The 26,285-nt window shown below is 39.4% G+C and overlaps 1 protein-coding gene across 2 annotated transcripts in view; it reads right to left on the bottom strand.

The window, feature by feature from the left end:
* Positions 1-26,285, bottom strand: part of MED27 (mediator complex subunit 27) — a 248,908-nt gene that overhangs the window by 132,660 nt on the left and 89,963 nt on the right. For both annotated transcript variants that reach the window (XR_012897207.2, XM_075905682.2), the window contains exon 3: positions 20,344-20,474. Coding sequence is in view for 1 of the 2 variants with exons in the window: in XM_075905682.2 (XP_075761797.1) it covers positions 20,344-20,474 (131 nt within the window). In the remaining variant the exon portion in view is untranslated. The remainder of the gene's footprint in view (positions 1-20,343; positions 20,475-26,285) is intronic.

The following is a 26,285-nucleotide window of genomic DNA, read 5'->3' on the forward strand; positions in this document are numbered from 1 at the left end:
TTTGGAGATTTCTAAGAACAAAGCAGTGTATTGGCAACACAAAATTGTAACATGATTTTATTGTTGAACATTCTATATGGACATATGAATATTCTTAAAGTTTGAGAGTTCATGGAAAAAGAAAATAACTGAGCTTTAGCAGAACAAAATTAATCTGCGTTCCTTATGCCATTGTTGCTAGAAGATTTTGTCTGCAGATTTGTTTTTAAATTACTTCTCTAAAAGCACTAGCTCCAGTAAAAGTGTTACATGTTGCAACTACCACCATCAGGTGACCCCTTTTGAATTGCAGAAAGTTGCTGAAGAGACTGGGAATGTCAGAAGAATTTAAATGTCATGCTGTTAGATGAGAATATGGCTAGTACGAGAACTCTGGTATGACAACAATACTGTGAAACAATGTGGGATCAAGAAAAAAGGCTCCTTCAAAAGGAAATGGATGGAAATGATAGTGGAATAGCTTTTCTAGGTTGCCCACAGATGGTCACATCATATAACAAAACCACAAACCAGCTAGGGTTTCCTATAGCCCAGGCTTGGGCAACAATCTGTCAGCAGGCTGGATCTGACCCACCTAGCTCTTATCTGGCCCATATGGCAGTTCCCAACCCATCCCCACAGCGTGTTGCCTAGGAGCCGATGATGAAGGAGCCCTTCTATTTAATGGCCCCTCCCATTCCGCCTGAGGCCCTGCCCCTGAGGCCGTCTGCAACCACTTAAAAAATTATTGCCCACCCCTGCTATAGCCCTTGAGGAATAATTAAAATTTATTCCCAGTTTGTATAAAAAACTTGTTTTTTTAGGGACTGCACGGTATGTCACTCTCTCCCTCCCCATTCCTTCCTTGAGAGTGCGGAAAGCAGGATATGAAAAAGCAAAGCATATGTATTAAATAAAACAACTGGAAAGTGATGGTCTAAGATCTGCATTTAAAAAGCAAGTTCCCATAAAATCATTGATTAACACACTTCCTCAAGTTTTTTGATGTATCCCACCCACAGGGTTGCTTGAAAACAAATGAGCAACCAGAGAATGTCTTGCAGTAAAATAAAGCAACAGTTAATGTTGAGTAAGATGAAGCATACCAAATCAATTTGCCAACCCTATACTCTTTCTTGTTAAAAAGACATTAAACATTTTTTCAGTAACTATACAAATTAGGGGTGTTAGCATGTAGTCATTTACATGATTAGCACAGGCTAATCAGTCAATCAGTTAATCCTAATGACTACATGCACACACACTCTTGCTGCCTCTGCATCAGAAGCAGCCAAGGGAGGGGAGGCAGGAACCAGTGCCGGTGGGGAGCCAGCTTTTAAGCCAGCTCCCAGTGCATGACAGCTCCGGTGGAACTGCTGCCCTCCCTGCTGCCTCCCATTGAGGCAACAGTGCAGGGAAGTGAAAGAAAGATAGGCGCCAGTGCTTGGGGGAGCCAGCTTAAAAACCAGCTTCCCCAAGCACCACCTCCTGCCGAATCGCATGTCCCCTACATTGCGCAGAGGATGGGGGAGCAGGCGGTACATGTGGGAAGCCAGCTTTTAAGCTGGCTCCCTTTGTGTACTGACTCCGCGGAGCTGCCTGTCCCCATCCCCACGCTGCTGCCTCTGTATTCGGCCATTACACATTTACAAAAATAAACATTTGCTAACATCCCTAATACAAGTATAGTAATTACTTATGTGGGTTTTCCTTTTGAATTATCATCTATACTGCAAAGAACTCTCCTAACTACAGATCTCAACATTGGCTTTGGCTTTTGTGTAAGACTAATATATCTAAATGTATTACAAAGATAAATTCACAACTTTCTTCCATGTCATTAACAATACATATTTTAAGCATCAAAAATGTGTAACTATTTAGTATTATGTTTTTGAAACAGCTAGCTTTCATTTTAAATCATGCACAAGTGTTTAAGTGTTTTCATCAATAAATAACTTCATTATGTAATATAATTCTGTTCTAAACAGCACGAGTAGAATTTTGCTAAGCCCCATTTGCTAAACCACAAAATAAAAATTGATAGCTTTTCTCATGTCATTAGCACGAAAGAGAGGGCCTACTCTTTTTTGTTTATTATGTCTGACAACATAATGTACTGTAGAGGGAAGATTTGCTAGCTTGCATATTTCCCGGTTAGTATGCAATGGTTTTAATTTAATTCCTTCAAAATTTTCTCTCCTCTCTCCCATTTTAGCCTACTTTTCTCTGGCCAATTATCTCAGTCACCAGTAATGTACATTCTATTCTGATGGTGCAGTAAGGAGAGAAACCAGTATTTGCCATCTTTAATTATATATCTTTAACCCTAACTTCCTTTTTACTGAAAAATACAGGGATTCCCCACAGTGTGATATCAGTGTACTACTTAACTGCTGCAAGGGCATCTTTTAACAGTTGGGGCCATGAAACAACTTTTAATTAACTGCCACCTCTTAATGGTGTTGCTCTCACACAAACGTTACCTTTAAGGCACACATACATCAAAGAAACAGAAACTGCTCCTTTATAATACAGCTGCAATTCCCAGGACACTAATACTGACTAGGGGCGAGGCAGTGCACTTCATCTGTGATCATACCAGGAAATATACATATAGACAAATATACATATGGTCCAAAGTTTGGGAAAAAAAGAATTAAAACTCTATGTCTAACTATGAAGTTTTCCAGACAGTCTCCTGCCAAACAGATGGGAGTTGTTAAAGCGCTTTGCTCATACTGTAGTCATACAGAGCTGCACAGCAGACTCAGAGAGTGATCCTATTTGCTGGATTAATCTGTAGAATGTGGCACCTAAATACCAACAGCAATCATTAATCCCCTCACATGATTGGCAATGATTTGCATGCTTCTTTTTACTGCATGCCCAAAATAGACAAATAGGTGTTCATCTATACCCAAAGGCAGCAAAACCAGGGCCATTCTACCCTTGAATTAAGCAAATATACTACACGAGTGGTAAAGGTATGTAATTGTGGCAAACATGGAGCAGATACATAATATCATAAGTGACCTGATCAGTGAGAGAAATTTACAGAACAATTATGACTAAGGCTACAATTTTATCATGGAGGTCCCAGAAGTAATGGAATTAATGACTACCAAAGACCGTCGTGATTTTAGCCCTGACAGCTGGGATCTACAGGGTCCCTCCACCTCGTCCTACAACCCCAAAGGCAACAGGGGTACTCCACAGCTCTCCCCACCTGCTGCAGTGGGAGCAGAGGGATCCTAGAACTCTTAGTTGCCATCGGTGGTGGGAGTCCAAGAGCTCCCAGCCACCTCACAACTGCCTAGTCTCTTCCCATTTTATTATGCATTATTTTCAGTAAAAGTCAGGGACATGTCATGGGCCTCTATGAATTTTCTTTATTGCCCTTGACTTGTGACTATAGAACATCTCCAACACACACTTGAAAGACAATGAAGAGCTTACATATCCTGTATCCAACAAGTAGCTATCCTTGTTTATCAGTGCTAGAAGCACAGTTAAAAAGTGACCTGCTATCTGACAATGGAGGCAATCAAAGGACTGGGCAAGTTTTTAATGACACTCCCAATGGTGAGAGATTGTTACCTAGAATAAAAGAGATTGTTACCCAGCTCCTAGCAGAGTCTTGGGGGGGAGGATCTGTTAAAGCTTAGATCTATCACAATTCCCATATGAAAGATAAGATAACAGCTAAGATAGGTAAACAAAGAGATTATAATTTTTTTCTAAATAATTCTGCTTTACTTTAAGAAGGCTGTTTGGCTAATGGAGACCGCCACCCATCATTGCTCCCTGAGGGGAAAGAATGGACGATACTGAAAATAAGCCAAGGTTGCTCACATAATTATGGTTGATATGAGAGGATTACAGTCCAGGGCCTGGTTTGAAAGTGGAAGTATCAAGTTATTCCTTCCAAAGAGAGGCCACAGCTTAAGGCTTGAGACCTGAGGGGAATACTTGTGGAGAGCTGGAAGAGTTAGAGGTATAGTCAGCCCAGAAACTCTGAAAGTAATGAGCATTCACCTAGTTAAAAGAAGGCAGGATATATTATCACTATTGCCAAACTTTATCTCTAGATGGGCAGGAAGAGTGAGAGTCACTTTTTGGCATGCGCTTTGCACAGGCCTGACAGTTTTTAAAATCTGGAGAATGTGGCATGCCATGACTTTGGGGATTTTAAGGAAATTGATGGGGGGGGGGATTCCCCATGAACACCAACTGTAACAGTAGACATATGCTGCTATAGGTTGCCAGATGGTTTAACCAAAAATACTGAACAACCCCCACCCCCCCCAAAAAAAAACACTGTTGAGAAAAAAAGGGGGAAAAAAGGACCCTGACAGTTATTAAGCAATTAATACATACATACATATACATAAAAAAACCCAGCATGGTCCCTCCCTTTAAGGCCTTTGGGGCTTTTTTTTGCTGGCAGCCTTCTTGTTTTCTTCCTCTGTACCAGAAGACAACTCTCCTGCGGAACCAGGTAAGCTGAGAAATGACAATCTCCCCAATTAAATCTGTATAGTACAGGGTAAAAAAAACCACATAAAACCAGATTTCATGGGGGCCAAGACCAAATTTCGCCCATGGTCATGTTTTTCATGGGCATGAAAGTGGTAGGGCCCTAAATATAAAGGGGGCATGATTTTGTTAAGTGTGAGGACTACTAGTTTGAGCTGAAGGTGGCTGGCACCTTACAAACTGGACTGTGGATAGACCAGTTTGATAGAAATTTGAGGGTTATATTTTAAGTATTCAGGATCACAGAATTAGAGTTTAGGGCCTGAAAGGATAAGCAGATCATCTATTCGGACCTCCTGTACAACACAGGCCATCCAGTACCCTCATATTAAACTCAAGAACTGAAATTAAACCAAAGTATTACAGTCCACAGGAGACTAGATATCATTTGCCTCAGGCAGAGAAAGAGACTGAGGTACACAAGGGTCTGAGACCTCTCAATTGCCAGGAGATGGTTAAGTTTCCAGAAGGACAGAATACTTAAAATCTTAACTATATATTGCTATGACTTCAAAATACATAACTAAGTACAAAAAAAATTATCTGGTTCAGACTTAGGAATTACTATATTTAATAAATGTATCAAATATTAAGTTTGCCACATACAGAGTTTAGTTTTTATGAACATTACTTCATGTTATCTTAGCAAACACATTGTAGTTTAGCATATACAGTGTGGAATAACTGAAAATTATTCAGTTATTCCATGCCCCTAATTATGAGTTTGATTGAGCAAACTGCGCATGGTCCAAAGTACACAATGCTCTGGCCCCATATTAAACCCGGAAAAGGTCAGGGAAGCAGAATTAATCTCAGAGTTCCTTGTATAGCAGAAGCCAGGACTGCACTAGGGGAGAAGTTTGAATTAAGATACATAATACTAGCTATGCTACAAAAACACTCCCGTCGACTTCCATTACTCGTCTTGAGGATTAGAGGAGGAGTACTGGTGCCAACAGGGGCACCTTCAGCATTCAATTTGCTGGGTCCTTTCTAAACCTGCTAAATTGTTTGCCAGAAGATCAACCTCTGAATCATCAATCCACCAGTAAGTATAAATGTGGCCTTACTGTCCCCCTTGAAGTGGTGCAATATTCCCCTAACCTCTTGCTGTCCCCTTGGTTCCCTCAGGGTAAGATTAGATCCCAAAGAGCATATAGAGAACCCATCTCTCCTCCTTGCCCCCGTCCCATTCCCAATTCTCTTAGGGAAAGGCAAGGCACAAACTGGCTCTACATCTCAACTGAAAAGTGGACCGATAGAGTCAGAATTTTTGACAGAAGTATCAGGTAATCCTCATAAGAACGGCCATACTGGGTCAGAACAAAGGTCTATCTAGCCCAGTATCCTGTCTGCTGACAGTGGCCAATACCAGATGCCTCAGAGGGAGGGATCACAACAGGAAATCCTCACATGATCCCTCCACTGTCACCCACCTTCAGAGAAACAGGCTAGGGACACCGTTCCTACTCATCCTGGCTAATCGCCATTGATGGACCTAACCTCCATGAATCTAACTCTTTTTTGAACCCTGTTAAAGTTCTAGCCTTCACCATATCCTCTGGCAAGGAGTTCCACAGGTTGACCATGCGTAGAGCGAGGAAAAAAAACTTCCTTTTGTTTATTTTAAACCTGCTGCCTATTAATTTCATTTGGTGACCCTTAGTTCTTTTATTGTGGGAATAAGTAAATAACTTCCTTGTTCACTTTTTCCATACCAGTCATGATTTTATAGACCTCTATCATATCCCCCTTTTGTATCTTCTTTTCTAAGCTGAAAAGTCCAAGTCTTTTTAATCTCTCTTCTTATGGGACCCATTCCAAACCCTTAATCATTTTTGTTGCCCGTTGTGGATTAAACATGTAAATGAAAATAGGTTTGATTGAATTATAACGTGCTACCTCAACTCATAGGTCACTGATGGCGAAGACTTACTTAGTCAGGCTTGAAAGCCCCAGGCTTCAGGAATATTTCCCTGTTGTGTAGGCTTCCAGCCTCAGAGCTCTGGGAAATCTTGGAAATCTGAGACCCATGAGCTCGAGTTGACTGGCTCAGGCCAGCTGTGGGGTTTTCTTTGCTATGCAGACTTATACACAGAGTCCAATACAAGCCAGTGCAAGACAGTCCTTACGTTCTAGTGATAGAGATGCAGCCAAGTTAGTCTGGTCTAGCTGAAACAAAAGACAGAACTATGTAGCACTTTAAAGACTAACAAGATGGTTTATTAGGTGATGAGCTTTTGTGGGCCAGACCCACTTCCTCACCTAATAAGCCATCTTGTTAGCCTTTAAAGTGTTACATAGTTCTGTCTTTTCTTACATTCTAGTGTTCTTCAAATTTTAAAACTGGAACATACTATTTTCTATAATTTCACACCTGCTTTTTAAAGCATACTATAGACATCTAATCAAAGCATGGTTCGACAAAGAAATTAACACAGTCTTAATGGATAATGGATGACCTTAGCAGTCTGAGATCAAAAAACCAAACTTCCTTCTGTTTCTCTGATGTCTCTAATTATGCTGCACAAGCCATGTGTGGTTTCAGAGTTAAATGTGATGAGTCTGAACCAAGTAGAAGAAACACTGACATTTTATATGACAAACCAAGTACAGCTGATTTCAAAATTTTCTTAACTATTATGAAGCAAAGTAATTAATTAATTAGTTCAGTTGGAGCTTTTTTCCTGTGCTAGTGAGGTGTTAAATACACAATACATATCAGACCTGTAATACTGAAAGGAAGTTACTAAGTAACCTGATTAGACCAAATCCACTAAAATCCCTCCTGGATCAGAATAAAATTATTTTTTCTTTTCACTGAAATAATACTGTTAGCTTGGTAACAAATGCCAATTAACTCAAGGGAGCAGACTGCTGTAATAAAAATGTATAGACTGGTTCTGATTTTTAAATAATAATTTAAATAATTTTTAAAAATCACATCAAGTATTACATGATTCACTGACTGTTCTCAAACCGGGGGTCACGACCACACAGGAAATTACAATGTTATGACTTTGGGGGGGGGGGGGGGGGCGAGTTGTCAGCCTCTAACCCAAAGCCCACTGAGTATTAATAACAGTGAGAGTTAAATGTTTAAAAATGTGCAAGTTTTTAAGAGGGGGTCACACAGATTTGTAGAGCCCTACAAATCAGAAGATATCCACTTTATATCTGTAGAGATATAAAGTCTATAGTAGAGATTACAGAGTTAGGAAATGTAGAACAAATCTTCAAACACGACAAATTAAAAACCTATTGCAGTAGAGGCATCTACGAGTACAGAAATACACTTCAAGTATCACTTTTATGTAGATCAATTGCTGTAGTCACCAAAAGGAATGTTTATGGTATCATGAGCAGGAAACTATGATAACCATGCAATCAGGAATGCAAAGGAGAGGTTTTTCCAGGACAATATTTCTAATAAGATGTCGTCTTGAGTTTGAAAACCCTTATCTCAAAAACAGTTTGGAAAAAAAAAAGTTGATTTCGCAGGATGGGACCAAAAATACAGAATTTATTTAAAAACTTAAATCTCTAATTTTCAGTGGTTGTTAATAGCATTCAAATATAGTCAGTCATAATTTGCTTCATGAAACTATCAGAATGGTGGCTTCCTGTCTGCTTGTTAATTATTCTTTTTTATATTTCAGACAAAGTATTCGCTTAGTGACTCACTCTCCTTTAACCAGTGGATAGCATATCATTATATTGTGATTTTCTTTGAAAGAAATAATATAGAACTTTCAAAAGTGATTCTTGGATTCCCTTAATTAACTGAAGTACCTAACCATTACAATTTCATTACAAACCCCTATTTAGAAGGCCACCTCCCTAATCCACTAAAAGCTATCTGTACATACCAGTGATAACTTCTCCATTTAACAAGTATGAAATCAAAGTGCATTTTACCTTCTAACTACTGAAAGAGGTATATGTGAAGCATGATTCAGTGAGTGATATGTCTTTGTTCCATTTGCCATATGTCATGTAATATATGGACATACTGACAGTTTGAAATTCCTAAATAACTTTTTTTCGCCCACTATCACATGGAAAGGTTACACTCATGTGGTTACTTCACACATTTACACCTGTTCACCAATCTGAAAGTCCAGTGGACACATGAAAATCTGAAACTCGGTTCTACTCTCTATGCATCCAGTGACAGATCTTTTTCTAGCTCAGTAAAAGCCTACAATGACAAAACCTCTGCTGAAAGGCAGTTTTGAAATTAGGTTGCAAGTGCTTTGGAGGATAGGGTCATAATTCAAAATGATCTGGACAAACTGGAGAAATGGTCTGAGGTAAATAGGATGAAGTTTAATAAGGACAAATGCAAAATACTCCACTTCGGAAGGAATGCTCACAGTTTCACACATACAGAATGAGAAGCGACTGTCTAGGAAGGAGTACTTTAGAAAGGGATCTAGGGGTTGTGACGGCGCGTTGGGGGTCCCCCGTCTCCTGCACCCCGAAATGGCACAAACAGACCGCACCAGCCGGTGGAATAGAGGAAGTTTATTGCCTCTCCAGGATACAGCACAGCACAGATGTAATCTGGTCACAGAGCTGGGCTAGGATGCCTCAGGCCCCCTTGAGTTGGGGGGAGACTGGGCCCCTAAACTCCAGCCCCTCTCCCTAGGCTGTCTCCTCCACGCTCACAGATAGCAACTAACTAACACTCTTCCAGCCCTGCCCCCCAGCCAGGGTAACATTCCACCTTCCTTTGTTCCTCTCCATGGGGGGTATCTGGCCATACTGGTTTGCATAGTGACTCATCCTGTTTTGCTGGGTCGTACCCACAGCAGCCAGTGGGGGTTACCCCAGAGCCAGCAACATAGAAACCAGCCAGGTACCCCCACTACGTCACAGTGGTCATAGTGGACCACAAGCTAAAGATGGTCAACATTGTGACACTGTTGCAAAAAAAAGCAAACATGATTCTGGGATGTATTACCAGGAGTGTTGTGAGCAAGACATGAGAAGTCATTTGTCCACTCTACCCTGAACTGATTAGGCCTCAACTGTGTCCAGTTCTGGGCACCACATTTCAAGAAAGATGTGGAGAAATTGGAAAAAGTCCAGAGAAGAGCAACAAGAATGACTAAAGGTCTAGAGAACATGAGCTATGAGGAAAGACTGAAAAATCAGGCTTGTTTAGTTTGGAAAGGAGAAGACAGAGGGGACAGGATAGCAGTTTTCAAGTATCTAAAAGGGTGTTTATAGGATGATAGGACAAGAAGCAATGGATAAAACTTCAGCAAGAGAGATTTAGGTTGGACATTAGGAAAAAATTCCTGTCAGGGTGGTTAAACACTGAAATAAATTGCCTAGGGAGGTTGTGAAATCTCCATCTCTGTAGATATTTAAGAGCAGGTTAGATGGACAACTATCAGGGATAGTTTAGACTGTGTTCGGTCCTGCCATAAGGGCAGGGGACTGGACTCGATGACCTCTCAAGGTGCCTGCCTGTTTTAGTATTCTAAGATTCTAAGGTACTTACAAAAGACACAGTGAAACTAGTTTGTGTCTCCAAACTTTTTTTGTGAAAATAGAAAGGTATTTAACAATAATCAGCACAAAAAGGTTTGCAGTCACTTTCTATTCAGGCTCCTCCAGAGTGATTTTAGGAATATAATTATCAAAATGTATCATGAAGGTGCACAAATATTTTTGAACATATAAGTAAATGTGCCAATTAATGATTAATAAAGTGTATCCTCATCCCATGGTACTGCCTTGCAATTTAAAAAAATATAGCTTCAAAAACATATGAATAAAATGTAGTTATTAATTAGTTTGTTTACCAAAGAGAATGAGAAAAAAAGTTTAACATCATTCGAACTATGTATACTCATGAAGACACCAAATATTAAGGTATATGACATAGCTAAATAGTGCAAGATTTATATACTGAAAGGTAACTAAACCTTTCCATGTATATGACGGCTGGCTTGCACTATAAGGACCTAACTTTTAATCTTTTCCATATTAAAAAAAGCTTAATTTAGGAAGCAAAAGAGTAACTGAATTGGAGCAGCACATATCCTTTTATAGCTCCAGTCCTACTGTCTTGCAAGAGTAAAGCTAAAGGAATACTGGGTGAAACTTAAACATGACCGAGGATATTAAATGAGCTCCTAGTATTGAAAGTTATTGGAAACTGATCTCTTCCTTATTAATGCAATTCCCTATCATGTACAAAAAGGCATCTCCATGTTCCAGAATGCAAACAGTGTTTTAATCTTTAATTACATTCTCAACTTTAACTCTTCTGGAGAGAAGTATAGACATGGGCCTAAGGATTAATTCTTTATTGCATATCATCTCTGTGGTATTTAACAAATATTGTCACTTAATACAGCCCTGACAGTATGGGCAAAGGAGAATTTTACAACTGCACAAAGAACTTTGGATGACTTTTGAAAACAAATAAAAAAGGAAAAGTCACTGCCACAGACTTTTAGCTCTTTCCTTCTTAAATAGTTTTAAAAGAAGCCTTTCCAAAAGTAAAATCTGAGACTAAACACCAGACTTCTCTACAGACTGATATAAATGTTGGAATAACGTTCAGACTATTAGTTAAGATTCATTGAAGTCCTTACATTAATATCCCTTTTCCCAAGGATTATAAATTAGCTATCACAGTTAGCTGGGAATCTGAAATTATGAGCTCAATCCAGGAATTACTTTGTGTAATTTTATGGTCTGTATAAAATGCAAGAGGTCAGACTACATGATCATATGGTCTCTTCTGGCCTTATAAATTAGGAAAATTTTATCAGCTTGGACAAACTTTGAACTCATTTTAAAAATAATGTTTGGGAAATACACAGAATGTTGTTAGTACATGGAATAAGAAAAGATTAAGAATAAGTGCAGATACTATGTACAGACCCATTAAGCAGGCAGACTAACTGTTCCAATTATTCTATGGTACTATCAACCTAGACAGCACAAAGTAATAATGGACTGGTGGCGCTCTAGCCCAGACAAATATTGGACCTTTACTGAAATAGAAAATGAGCAATCTACACGCATTTATACTCATGCCTCTCTGTTTACTGAGCCATGGGACAAGAGTTCTGAACAACCAAAAACCTATTTTCCTAATATTATAAATATCATAATGGAAGACCCTAAATACCCAGAGTAGTGAGAATATCAACCCCTATATTAGAGAATAATTTAAACTTCAGCTACTGTTCCAGCTGTGGGAATGAAGAGAACTGGAGTACTGAGAAATAACTGTCTATAATGCTATATAAGCTATTGGGTCTAATCTTCAGTTGATACCACTAAAAAAAAAAAAATCTCGTTCATACTAACATTTTCCTCCTGTCCTCTCCCTCCGCTCCACCCTGTGTTTGCCAACAAATATAATTCCAAGAACAAATGAAGTGAGCTCACGGTGGTTACTCTGTTCTCTCTTTACCATATCAGTGTTTCATGCTGATTTTCTCTCTCAGCTGTGTAGTAACACATCAGAGTGTCTGCTGTGCTCTCAGCAGGGCTGTGCTCTGGCATACAGCACCTTCCAAAGTCTAACTGCTTTCAGCAGTACTGAGTTCCACATGCCAGTGCATGTGGATTCCAGAACTAGAGATCCTTGGACTCAATTTAATGAGTGAAAATTTACTTTTAACATATCATTTCAAAAGAAATACTACAATGTAAGTTCTTTCATTATCCATTTATAGTATTACTTTAAATTTCAAGAGAACTCATAACAAGAGTCACTTTTCTGTCTGATTTTTAAAAACTAGAATTGTGGTCCTGGTTTTCAAAGATACTGAGTATATCTAACGTCCTGTCGTCTTCTTGGGAACTGAGCATCTCTGAAAATGTCCTTAATTTCTTGAGCTGAATGAAGTAGAAAGAGAAAAAGTAAAATGTGTCATCTTAGTTGAAAGAAGAGAAATCATTTTAGAACTGAAGAGAGGCGAAAGAAGCACATCACTAGCCATTTTCTTTTATAGATCTTTCGTATAAGAAGAGAGGGACGGATCACCATCATAACATTTCTCCTTCTCTCCCACTCAATTGCCACGGAAATCTGCTAGTGAAGCAAACACTAGAAGCCTCTTGTCAAGACTCAACCAACTATAGCAGAGCAAAAGCAGTTACTACTACCACTAATTACAGTTCTGTGAGATGTGGGTGTAGATGTGTAAACCACTCCAGGATTACATAACAGCAGCCATACTGGGTCAGACCAAAGGTCATTTAGCCCAGTATTCTGTCTTCTGATAGTGGCCAATGCCAGATGCCCCAAAGGGAATGAACAGAAACAAGTAATCATCAAGTGATTCCTCTCCAGTTTAGTATCATCTGCACATATTGCCACCTCCTTCACTTCATACATTAAGTGCACCTGTCCAGGGGAACTCATGACTTTTAGCCCAGAGGCCTCATCTCATGGCTGTATAAGGGCAGCATCCCCTGGCCCACCTCTCTTCCTGAACACCTGAGTCAAAGCTAATGATGCCAATGCAGAAGAGGACAATGATGAGAATATGCACTTGAACCCACATCTTGTAAGAGCAACAATTACAGTATAGTTTGCAACTGTTTTTCTCCTTCAGGTTCTTATGCATATGCATTCATGCAGATGATTCACAAGCTGTAACTGGAGGAGGTGGGGCTCAAATATGAACTCAAGACTGGTTGTAAAAAAACCTTCTCAAAATCTGTATACCATGTGGCTGCTGTGCAAATGTCTATTACAGAAAGAATGAGTAGCCCTATGACACCTTAGAAACAAATATATATATCGTATCATGAGCTTTATTATAGAAGGAGCACTGAGGAACAAAACCAAAAGTGGCTTGGAACCTAGTTGAATGAGCTACCAGTCTTGGAGCTGATTTACTGAATACTGAGGTACTCCATATGCTGCAGTAGTGTAGGAAGAAATCCACTTAAAGACTGTCTGCATGGAAGCTGCCTAACCCCTTACTTGAGCTGCATAAAAGACATAGTCCAGATCAATTACTACACAGCTTTGTCCTTTCCAAGTAGAATGCCAAACATCATCTGACTTTCAATGTATGAAGAAGCTTTCCTCTCTATTTGACTGCAGTTAAGGTTAGCATACAGGTTAATATATGTTTGGGTAAGGTGAAGTCGTGACACTAATGTAGGCATAAAGCTGCCTTTCAGAAAGGTGGGACAGAAAGTAGGTTATCAAGTGCTCAAACAGAAGATCCACGACAACAACTAGCACTTAATTAACGTCGCACAGTGGCGCTGTTTCTTTCACAGGAGGGAAGAGACTTACTAGTCCTTTTAAAATGTACTTACCAGCAAGTTTGAAAAATAGATTTCACATACTTGAATGGAATCTGCAACAACTCAAAGAAGAACTGGTAACACCTACATTCTACCTCACATTGTATGTAGCCTGCCTTTTAAATGTAGGGATTTCTAGAAGTTTGTAAGTTTCCCATAAGAAAAAAATTATGGTTGCACAAATACATGGCTATACCTCCTTTTAAATAAACAAACCTTCAACTTCTGACACCACTCATTCTCAGTCAAATTTATAACCACGTAAAAGTAATGTTGATGCTTCAATATGTTAAGAGTAAACCAGTCCAGCCCAAACTCACATTGTCGAAAAGTATGAATAATCTACCAACTCTGTTTTCTTTGCAACTGTTTGCTCCTCTAAAAAATATTACTACTTCTTTCTACTGGTAGTTTTCTAATGAAAACTGATTCAAATAAATGGACTACTCTATATTTTAATCAGCTACTTTTAGCTGCACTATGGAGACATATTTAGATTAATTTCTCAGTGGCATGCCAGAAACATAAGGGTTTACAAGACTGAAAGGGTTACTGAGTAAACATGCTGACATAAAAACATATGCAGTAGATTTTGATTGAAATATACCTTGCTAAAATAATTTAGAAACCCTTAGATAAGTTATTTTTGATGCGCGGTAACACAATGCACCACCCACATCTGGAAGATTCAAGTTTTGAACTGCCAGCTTCACAAGGGAGTGTAGATGCTACATTTGCTATGAACTAATTAGATGTGATTAGCCTTTGAGATACAATGCCACCATGAAAGGCCTTCAGAAAATTATTTTGTTGCATTCCTTTTCTGTCACAAACCATCTGGGTGCTTGTGCTCAGGAAGGGCTAGACTGGTATTTCAACATGGTTCTGTGGGAATCTAGACTGCCTAGATTCTAGAACCAAGCAAAGGTCACTGCCTTGTTGAAACCTGGGAAAGACCTACACTTGCCTTTGAGCTACGGACAATTTCTCTCCTAAGCATCCACTTTAAAAGATACTTAAGCATCCAATTTTGCAAAGAATTTCAGCATCTGTGGAAGGCATGTCTGGGAACAGAGCAAGCTGATTTTCACTACGGTCATAGTACATGCGATCAAGTGCCAGCACTTACAATTTTCATCACAAATGGATTCCAACATAAGCTGAAGACAAGTTCTGTTTTTCTTGATCTGACCAGAATGCAATATGGTTTGACACATGGTGAAATTGTCTAGAACTCTGCCAAGTTAGTTAATATGTGCAATGCTTCTGTTTGAGAAACTACAATTTCATTGTGCATATTAATGATAAAACAAGAGCTTGGAGACAACAGAACAACAGCCTCCCACAAGGATCAACATAACTTCCAATGTTGCTCAATTTATATTTAAATGACCTACCATAAACCTGGTCTCAAGTTCGTTTCTGCAGACAAACATATGCCTCAGCACTCAGTCACACACCTTTGACATATTAGAATGTATTTGGGATGCAAATATGGCAACTAGTCAATTTTGTCATCGGTGGTTCCTAGTACCAAGTGAAATAAGATTGTCAAGTGTTTTACACTTACATAATGCACAAATGTGCAAAGAGCACAGTTTTGAATGGCCAGTGAGCAAAGCGTGATTCACGCCTACTACACTGAGATGTCATCTTGGATAAAGCGCTTAGATAAAGCACTGCTGGAGAGGCTCTGCTCCGTGTTCTTCCACTTATGCAGATAAGTTGACATCTATGTGGAGCAGGGCCTTCTCAGCCTTTGCCCCTAGGCTATGGAATTCTCTCCCCTGGGACAGTCACCTGGTGCCAACATTGGTACTGTGTCAGCACCAGGCCAAGGCCACCCTTTTTATCTGTGCTTTTATGATGTGTGTGTGTGGCGCACCTCCTTTTGAGGTGTTTTAGCAGGTTTTATGTCCCCTTCCCCCCCCCCCCCGGGTCCTGTATTTTACTTTATATATATAATTTATTTATTGTGTTTTTTTAAATTTTGTAAGCCACCTTGAATATTTTAAATAGAGGGGCAGGATCAAAATATTTTAAATAAAATAAATAAATATCACGCCCATCTTACAAAGAATGCAGCTAAGGTCAAAATCTGCAACAACCTGCTTGGAAAACTGAACTGAATGACACGGGGCACCAAATGTTGCACACTCTTTGGCATGCAGTTATTCAATGGCAAGTAATGCGTTCAAATATGGGCTTGCTCATTTCATACAAAAAATGACTGATGTAGAGAGGAAAGTATAACAAAGTTCATGACAAAACTGTGTGATATGACACATCTACCATTAATTTAATACTTCACATGGCTGTCTGTCTCATGCTGCCCATTGCAGAAAAATTTATCATGTGAGAAATTTACAGTAGAGGATGCATGTTGAGCTTTATGGTCTACAGGGAAAGTGACAAATAATTATCTTGTCTCAGACCCCATTCAACATTAACCAGGGTTTGATTTACTGCAAAGGCAATGGAGCACTCTGAACTGGTTTCATACTGGGCATGGAATTTGTGCTTCAATGGAATTTCAATGATGTTTTAGGGACAGTTGACTATGTCAATGTGGGCAGCCACAAACCATGATGCATATTGTTGAGGACTGCAAAATTACTCCATTTCTTGGATGCCTTCATGCCTTGGACACCACTGATAAGAATGCTGTGGCTTGTTCTACCAGATTGCATACTCCAAATAAACTACTGTGTTGCCGTCTGTTCCAACTTAGATTTGAAGACCTGAAAAAACAAACTTAAGTGACAGCTAGTTTCATCTCCTCCCCTTGCAACTAAAAATCTTTAGGTAATACTGTTGCTCTGGACGATATTTTATTGTTACTAAAACCTTAATGCTACTAAAGGTCTGCAATTTAATTTAATATAATTTAATTTAATTTAATATTTTTGATGAAACAAGAATATTTGCCAAAATAAAAAGAGTGCTTATTGGTCAAATATACAATAGATACAACATATCTGAATTTCCATAGCATAAATAATAGCAAAGTGGTGGGAAGTATTCTTTATTTCCTAAAAAGCCTTTTCAAGGAAACATCTTGTTTTTGCTGCAAATTTTTCTCATGCTACTTCTGCTGTTATGAGGAATGAGGAAAAAGGAGAAGGGAGAACTCATATGTATGAAACTATAGCACAACTGTGATAAAATAAGCTATTTGTCACTTCATTGTTATGTTTAATATGATATCTTGTATCCGAGTATAAACATGGACTGTAAAAACAAAAATATGAGAGAGAACAAGCACATCAAATATTGATTAATTGATGTAGCTCCACACGTAGTCATTTTAATCCATGGAAATGTAATTATGTGTTCACTATTACAGAAACCAGGATGACTGCAGATTGTCTGCAATAACACCACAGCTGTTATGCATACAACTGTGACTTTAACTGATCTCCCAATATGCAACATATTTGAGTATGCTTCCTCCTTACTCTCTTCTCTCCCCCCCCCCTTCCCCCCAAAAAAACAACCACCAACCAAACAAAAAAATCCTGAGAACATTTGGGCACCTGGAAAGATAACAGAGGAAACTTTCACAATGCAACTGAAAAGTATTAATAATGTATCCTTTTCATCTCAGTAATTCTTCAATTGCTGCTGTTTATTTTGTTGACCCTAAATCAGTAATCACACACAGGAAAGAATCTGGATAAGAGATGTTCCCAAGTTATTACTGTTCTGCAAGCCACAATTTTAAACAGCTCCATCTTCCAAATCTAATATATAAAGGAGAATGTCTGTATGTTTGTGCTCTAATAACTTGGACACTATGAGACCTACCACAACCAAACTTTACATGGGACAACCTTTCCTCCAGGAGAAGGTTTTAAAGGTATTTTTGGACCTGATCAGCCTGATCTCAACCTGTAAAAATAAAAAATAACCCGCCGCGCTGCACTGCAGGGGCAGCCCCACCTATCCTAGGTCACGTGTCCACTGCCTGCGGTTCCCAGTGCCATCCGGGACTCGCCCTACCCCCACGTGCACAACAGCTCGGGCACCCGCCCTGCCCCCCGCAGCTACGATTACCAGGTAGTCTAAAAAAACCCAAAAACGGACACATCTGATCAGGAACGGGAGGGAGGAACCATCCGGGAGGAAGGGGGGGGCGGGAAGCAGAACTGGTGGGGGGAGGGAGCAGCAGGGCTGGAGGGGGAGGGAGGGGCAACCAGCAGGAAGCAGAGCTGGTCACGGGGGGGAGCGGGACCGAGCAACACCAGGTAACTCCACCTAGTTGCCAACAAATCAAACACCTCTTAAACTTGCAAAATTCTGTTCTCATCACTGGTCAGAGAAGTTAGACATCCAATTAATGGGCCTGATCCAGCCCTCATGATGAACGTATGCGGTCCATGGGAAGTGTTTAGAACTTGCATATACCCAAATTCCATTAACAAAACAACAAATGTCTAGCCCTTAAGACTTGAATCAAGTATAATAGATACAATACTCAGGAAATGGCAGACAGATAAATAGTAACAAATCATTAAAGCGCTTATACACAAACGTTAAAAGTCTAAATAATAAGGTGGGTGAACTAGAGTGCCTCATTTTAAAGGAGGACATTGAAATGATAGGCATCACAGAAACTTGGTAGGCATCTGGTATTGGCCACTGTTTGAAGACAGGATACTGGACTAGATGGACCTTTGATCTGACCCAGTATGATTATTCTTATGACTCTGCAGACATCCTGCAAGAAGTGAACTTTCCTGCTATCAATAATGTCACTGACATGTTAATTCTGAAACCTAATGATAATGTTTATACTTTTGTAACTTTTTTATGCATATTTTAGTTGCAGAATGGGACAGAAGTGGAAGTAAAGCCTAAGAGTAAGAGTATGTAAATTGGAAGTTGATGCAGGAAGACAATTCAGAAAGAAGAAATGACAAGTGACATAAGAACAGGAAAAAGGGAGAGAACAGAAATGCTAAACAAAATGCTAATGAAGGAAGAGGAGGGGAAAGTAAAGTGGAGAAGAAGAGAAATATAGTTCACTGACCCTTAAAAGAGAGTATATTTTCCACCAGAGTGATGCTGAATGTGGCAATAAAGTAATGAACAAATAATAGTGACTGTAATTAAGAGTTCACTTACTTCACTAAGATGTATTCTACCCATAATATATGATGGCTACATTTTCAGGCTTTCCTTTGCAACCATGAAAGTTTAAAAAAAAACAAAGCTGAGATTTTCCTATAGGATTTCAGAAGCTAGAACTTCTGCAGGCAAAAACACCAAAAAAAAATCACAAGAATCATAATAAAGTTGAAAGAATTGGTATCAATACTCTGGTCCATGTACAACTGTTAAAAATGGAATCTGTCGCTCTCTACCAGAATTATTGTTCATGGGTCAGAATATTGTGTTACCAATAAATTTAACTCATCTGTCAAAGAAAAGCACACTTTCAATCAAAGTCTACCCAAGTTATCACTGACATTAAATAGAGTTACACTGAGATAAAAGAGTGATGTTTGGCCCTTTATCATGTAATCTTGCTAACAAGGCCTTTTTACCCATGCTGTTATTGATATATTGGTAAGGAAATACAATAGTTTATAGATTTTGGATCACTAGGTGTTTGAAGATACCATACAAAGAGAAAACTTTGCTGACTGCACTTTGTTCTCATGTCACTTTATCTTAAGAAAGCTTGGATTCCCTTTGGGTCCAGCACAAACTCAGAGCTGCAGACTTCAGTGTCAACAGAGATACAGATTATACTAAAAAAATCCATAGTCGGTAATGCAATGGATCATACACCAGTGGATCTTGTTCTGTGTGAAAGGCAGCAGTCTACAAGTATGTTCAATATCCTGAATAATCACTTAACTCTTCATTTCCTATAATAATAATAAATAATCATCATCATCATCATCTTATATGTAACTAAATATTTTAAGCAGTTTACTTGTGTATAAGCCTAGTTGTGGTGTCAGTGTTTTTGGCATCACAACATAGACATCAACACTCTAGGCAGTCTATGTCCTTAAACATTTTCTAGGTGTCCTGTCACTGGTAAAGAAGATTTCAATCCAATGAAAAATTAACATATGGTGAACAGATGGACAGAGAACAGACATTTTTTAAGAAAATACTAGCACCGGAGAGTTCTTGGCTCCAGTCTTATAGGACTTTCTGAAAAGATCTACTCAAATCTCCTAATCACTGATCAGTTAATTGAGAATCTTGCTTCAATGTCAATCTGATCTTGGGGAAAACAAACACATACACACCCTCAACCTTAAGGCCAGCTGGAAAGGAGAAGTCCTGTAATTCAGATTTGCTGATAAAATCCAAAAATACATTCAGCAAGAATGACAGGCAGCAATACATTGTTTTCATGGTACCCAGAGTTCCTATCCAATTACTTGTATTGTTCTTCTATAGAGCAAGCCCATAGCAAAAGCCTCTTACTGTTACCAGGTTAATTTTTTAAGTTAAAAATAAAAATCATACAATAAACACTCTAAAAAATGTTTCATTACTTACTGAGGTGGTAAAACAAGGGTTGTAGGTTGTGCTTTTGGTCTCCGTTTTGCAGATACTCCCATCTGGTTGGCTGAACGTTTCAAAGACTGTTGATTCAAAAGGCCAGATGCTAATCCTGCATGGTACTGCAACTAAAGAGTAAAGTGAAATCAGCAAAGAGACAGTACATTAAAAATCCTCCCCTTTGCCCAACTGCAATATTCTGTACATTTCAAACTTTTATCACCTACATCGTTAGTAACACAGAAGTTACTTGCTACTAGTTAGACAGTATCTAATACTTCGTACTTTATAGCACCTTCCAGTCAAGAACTTTATAAACATTAAATTCAATTTATGCTTTATAACAGGCCTATGAGGAAGGTAGATATTTTTATTTTATAGACAAGGAAACTGTCACAGTAGCTTGCCAACATAACATAGCAGTTCCACAGGTAACCCAGTAACAGAATCAATATCTTCTGAAAGCCAGTATTGTGCATAAAACCCTAGAACATTCTCTCTTACCAACAACCAGGCATTCTGAATTTTCTTCCTATCTGAAGTCACCATACTAGTTTTATAGGCGGCTTTATCTATGTGAATTATCTGTGACCAATATTGTAATTTCTGCTAGACAACACTTTTAGGCGAGTCTTCATTAAAAACTGTAGTGTTTAATAAGTTACAGATGCAAATTAATTAAGGATAGTATAGTGTCCAAGTTGATCTAAATCCAGAGGCAGCCAATTTCTCCCAATTCCTACTACATCTGAGCAGCAAATTAATTATCAACTAATTGTGTACATGATTAGTCAATTACCTGCTTCTTAACCCCCTTAAAACCCTCTAAATCGAATCCGGGAGATCTCTCTCTGTAGTGTCAAGTACCAGATCTTTATTCAATTTTAGTCAAATGGAATTCCTTCTATATCAGCAGTTCTGTATCCATGTTTTGTGAAAGTGTCTGTACATTTGTTTGGAAGAGGTCAGCTATTTTACAATTTAGGGAAACTAAACACATGACTACCACATACAAAAGTCATAGCATCCAGGCCATAACTTGGGTCCTTCAAATTCAGTAATGAAAAATGTACCATGGTCCGTGAAATCTGGTATCCCTCAACGAAATCTAATCTTTTGTGTGCTCTTACTCTACACTTTAGAGATTTAATGGGGAAAACCAATGTCTCTCAAATTGGGGGCTTTCTGACCCAAAAGGGAGTTGTGGGAGGGAGATGTTGCAAGTTATTTTAGTGGGTGTTGCGCTATTGCCCCCTTTATTTCTGCGCTGCTTTCAAATCTGGGCAGTCAGAGAACAGCAGGTGCTGAGGGCCCAGTTTTGGAGGCCTCAGCACAGAAGGGTAGCAATCCTGTACCATTACTTACTTCTGCACTGCTGTTCACAGTAACTGTACCTTCAGAGCTGGGATTCCAGACAGCAGCTGCTACTCCCCAGCTCTGAAGACAGTGCTGTCACCAGCACTACCTCAGAAGTAAGGGTAGCAATACTGCAATCTCCCATACAATAATCCTGAGACACTCCTTTTTGGGCTAGACCCTTATAACACCACCACTGTGGAATTTCAGATTTGAATAGCTGAAATCATTAAACTTATGTTGTTTTTAAATCCTTTGTGAAATTTAGCAAAACAGACCATGAATTTGGTATGGCCCTAGGCATAACCTAACAATGCTCAAAAAATAAAATCCACTTACATACCACCATTCTACAGTGTACTGACTGAAAATGAGAAAATACCAATTGAAATTATCTCCTTGAAAACTGCTATAAAAATGAATGAAGCTAGCGAGTGAGCCAATAAGACTTAAATGTCAGTGTTTAGAGCATCCATATTGCTTTTTAACAGCTTCCTGATTTACTTGGTCGATTTGCTATGTGATTTATACAGCACTATGACACAGACAAAGATGTATAGCAGTCTTAATAAAAGCAGAACTACTCTCAGCTAGTGAAAAGGAGCGATATGATATTGCTCTAAACTCATCTCAGACCAATGAATTTTGTTCAAATTTGTTTCTCTCCTACAAATTTCTAAAATGGGAAATCAATGAATGAAAGGGACATTACAAGTTTGAAAGACAATGTTTCAAAATGTCAGGGGATTAGTTTTCAATCTCCACTACCAGAATTTGAAATGAATGCAATATGCACAATGCTTTATGGACTTAAAGAGAAAGATAGTTTGTCAGGACACCTCTTCTTGGCTCTAAGAACATTCCCTTTCCTCTTCTTCATTGCAACTTATTACGCTCAGTGCAAACTCAGCCATTTTATCCCTGCTGACACACTCTGGAAGAGTTATGCTCACTGTGCAGAGTGGCACAACAGGTATTTTACCCAAATGAAATCATTTTGGCCACCTGTTCAAAAGACAGAGCAGAAAATGGTACTATTACAGATTAATTCTTACGCATTACCATTTAGGGTTGCCAGATGGTTTCAACAAAAATACCAGACACACCTGACATTACATCACAATCTACACTACATCTTATTTAGAAAATACCAGATATTTATATTTTCTCAATTTGTTTCCCAGACAGAAAGCTCAAATACTGGACTGTCCAGTTCAGAACCGAACACCTGGCAACCCTATTACCATTTTAAAATAGGATACTATTCAGAGACCTCCTGTTGTATTACACACTTACGGGCCATGTACAAGAAAAGTGTGTACCATTTTTTTAAAAATTATTATTCCAGAAAACAAACTATATCCTTGAAGGCTGGTTCCCAGTAATTCAGTGACTTTTGTTAATTAGGTATATTATATTACACACACATCAACCATTCTATGCTTCCAGGAACACAGACCCAACTGTCAAATCTATAGAGGCCCATTAAATATTTAAAAAACATCTTTCTAATGAGAGAAAGGGTCAAAGTTAATAAAACTGACTGACAGTTCCAATCCAATTGCATTTATATATTATTTAAGCATCACATACACTAGTGTGAACAACTCATTTTTGAACCAAAAAGACTGGGGAAAATGTTTCCCTAGTCACAGGTTCTGAATAACAGAACCAAGACTGAAGGTAATTCCAATACATAACTATTCACAAATACAGGGATGAAAGTTACTGTATTTTCCGGCGTATAAGACGACTTTTTATGCTAAAAAATATCCCCCAAAAATCGGGGGTCGTCTTATACGCCGGGTATAAACATACTGTAGCTTCGGCTACATACAGAACGTCCCTGTGCTGATACTGTATGTACCACGCTGAGCCAATCCCGGCAAGCGGTGTATTCTATTAATGCATACAAAGCCTGCTCGGATTGGCAAAGGTTGTAATAGCCCGCCTCTCTGACTCAGCAAATCCGAGCAGGCTTTGTATGCATTAATAGAATACACCGCTTGCCGGGACTGGTTCAGCGTGGTACATACAGTATCAGCACAGGGACGTTCTGTAGGTAGCTGAAGCTACAATACTGTATTACCGCACATCCAGCGGCCTAAAAGATTAGGGACGTTCTGTAAGTAGGTGTACAACAAATGGCTGGTAGAAAAGACCCCATCATGGCTCCAGCAAGAAGAAGGAAATTTGAAGCCAGTTTCAAGCTGAAAGTTGTAAACTTTGCCAAGGAACATAATAACTGTGCTGCTGCAAGTCAATATGGAGTAACAGAAAAGATGGTCCGAGACTGGAAAGCAAATGAAGATGCATTAAAGAGTATGCCAAGTAGTATGTGTGCATTAAGAAGAGGCACCCCACATTGGTCAGAACTTGAAAAGCACGTAGCAGACATGGTGCATGAGCATCGTCAATATGGTTATGTAGTGACACGAAACAAAATACGTATGTTTGCACTTCAGTGGGCCAAATCTAACCCAGATCACAACAAAGGATTTAAGGCCACTGTATCCTGGTGTACTAGGTTCTTGGAAAGGCATAATCTGGTACTAGGCAAAAGACCAAAATTGCACAAAAATTACCAGCAGATCTTGACGGCAAAGTAAGTCTTTTCCATCGATATGTATTACAACAGCGCAAGAAACATGGCTATGCGTTAAGTCAGATCGGAAATATGGATGAAACTCCTATGAATTTCGATATGGTTGGAAATAAAACTGTTAATCCAAAAGGTGCAAAAACAGTGTTAATTAAAGCAACAGAACATGAGAAGTCCAGTTTTACAGTGGTACTAGCATGTACAGCTGATGGCGCCAAACTAAGACCAATGATTATTTTTAAAAGAAAAACAATGCCGAAAATCAAGTTCCCTCTTGGAGTTTTTGTACATGTGAATGAAAAAGGCTGGATGGATGAAGAAGGGGTAACGCTATGGCTTGATAATGTATGGAGTAGGCGACCAGGTGGACTTCGTCAAGAACGTAGCCTACTGGTGTGGGATATGTTCAGGGCTCATTTAACTACCAGCACAAAGAAAAGGCTGGCAAGAATAAACACAGATGCGGCAGTTATTCCTGCAGGATTGACATCATTGGTACAGCCACTGGATGTATGCCTAAACAAGTCATTTAAAGATCGCATTCGAGAACAGTGGAATGAGTGGATGGTTAGCGGCGAAAAATCATTCACAAAAGGAGGAAACATGCGTGCGCCACAATTGGATATTTTGTGTAACTTTGTCATAAAAGCCTGGAATGATATTGATGCAGAAACAGTAATCAAGTCTTTCAAGAAGTGTGGCATATCAAATTCTTTGGATGGTATGGAGGACGACTTCTTGTGGCAAGATGAAGGGGAAGCCGAAGCTGAAGCCACACCATCTGATTCGGAATTAGATCCATATGATGACTGTCTTACAAATGTACCACAAGATGTCATTGATGACTTATGATGTCAGAGGATGAACATGATGAGGATTTTGAAGGATTTTAAGTACCGGTAAGTCAAAACCATTTTAATTAAAATTATTTAAATCAAATCTGATGTTATTAAATGGTGTTGCCTCAGAAGGGGGGGTAGTCTTATATGGCGAGTATAGGCCAAAACCTATGTTTTAACTGGAAAATTAGGGGATCATCTTATATGCCCAGTCGCCTTATACGCCGGAAAATATGGTAATACATACAATAGATAATATGGTATATATACATAAATGTACACTTACAATGCACACATATACCTCCTAAAGTTCCATGACAGCAACTCTCATTTCAAAATGGAGGACCATAAAAAGTTCTATAATAGTTCTCTGCTTTTCAAAATAATATTTTTGTGAATGTAATCACTGAAATTTCCAGTAGTTACACATTCACATGCAGAGGGCAGGCACACAGACCCTCCCTCCCCCAGACTGTTGCCTCGGATACAGAAGAAGCAGCATGGGGGGGGGGGGGGGAGGAACAGGTGGCTCCATGGGAGCTGGCACGCATGGGGAGCCAGCTTCCCACATGTACTGGCTCCTGCCAGACTCCCCAGTGCCCCGTGATGTTTCTATCAGAGGCAGAAGCATAGGGGAGGAGGAGGCTCCATGGGAATCGGTACTCATGGGGAGCTGTTTTTTAAATGGCCTCCCCCAAAAAAAGTACCAGCTCCGGCCTGACCCCGCTCTGCTGACTCTGCAGGAGCCAGCTCCCTGCATGCAACAGCTCCACCTCCCGTGCTGCAGTCTCTGTATCCGAGCCAGCAGCATGAGGGGGCAGGCAGCTCCACAGGCGCCAGTGCCCACGGGGAGCTGGGTTAAAAGCTAAAAAAGTTGAAAAGCTTAAAAGACAGCGCCCCATGAGCACCAGCTCCTCCCTCCCCTTCCCTGCCTCTGATACAGGGGCAGCGGGGAGCTGAAGGGATGTAACCATGTGGGTTAACCGATGAGCCCAGGCTAACATCCCTATTAGTTTCATGAGCTTTCTAGAAAGTTCCTTTTTCCCCGCATAAAATTATCACAGTTCAGTTATTGTAGGAACTAATTTAAAAAATTGCTTGCCATTCTATTTTCAGAAATTTTCTGTATAGGAATTAGCCGG

Source organism: Pelodiscus sinensis, chromosome 23, assembly GCF_052426305.1.
Source record: "Pelodiscus sinensis isolate ZL-2025 chromosome 23, ASM5242630v1, whole genome shotgun sequence".
Classification (NCBI taxonomy): domain Eukaryota; kingdom Metazoa; phylum Chordata; order Testudines; family Trionychidae; genus Pelodiscus; species Pelodiscus sinensis.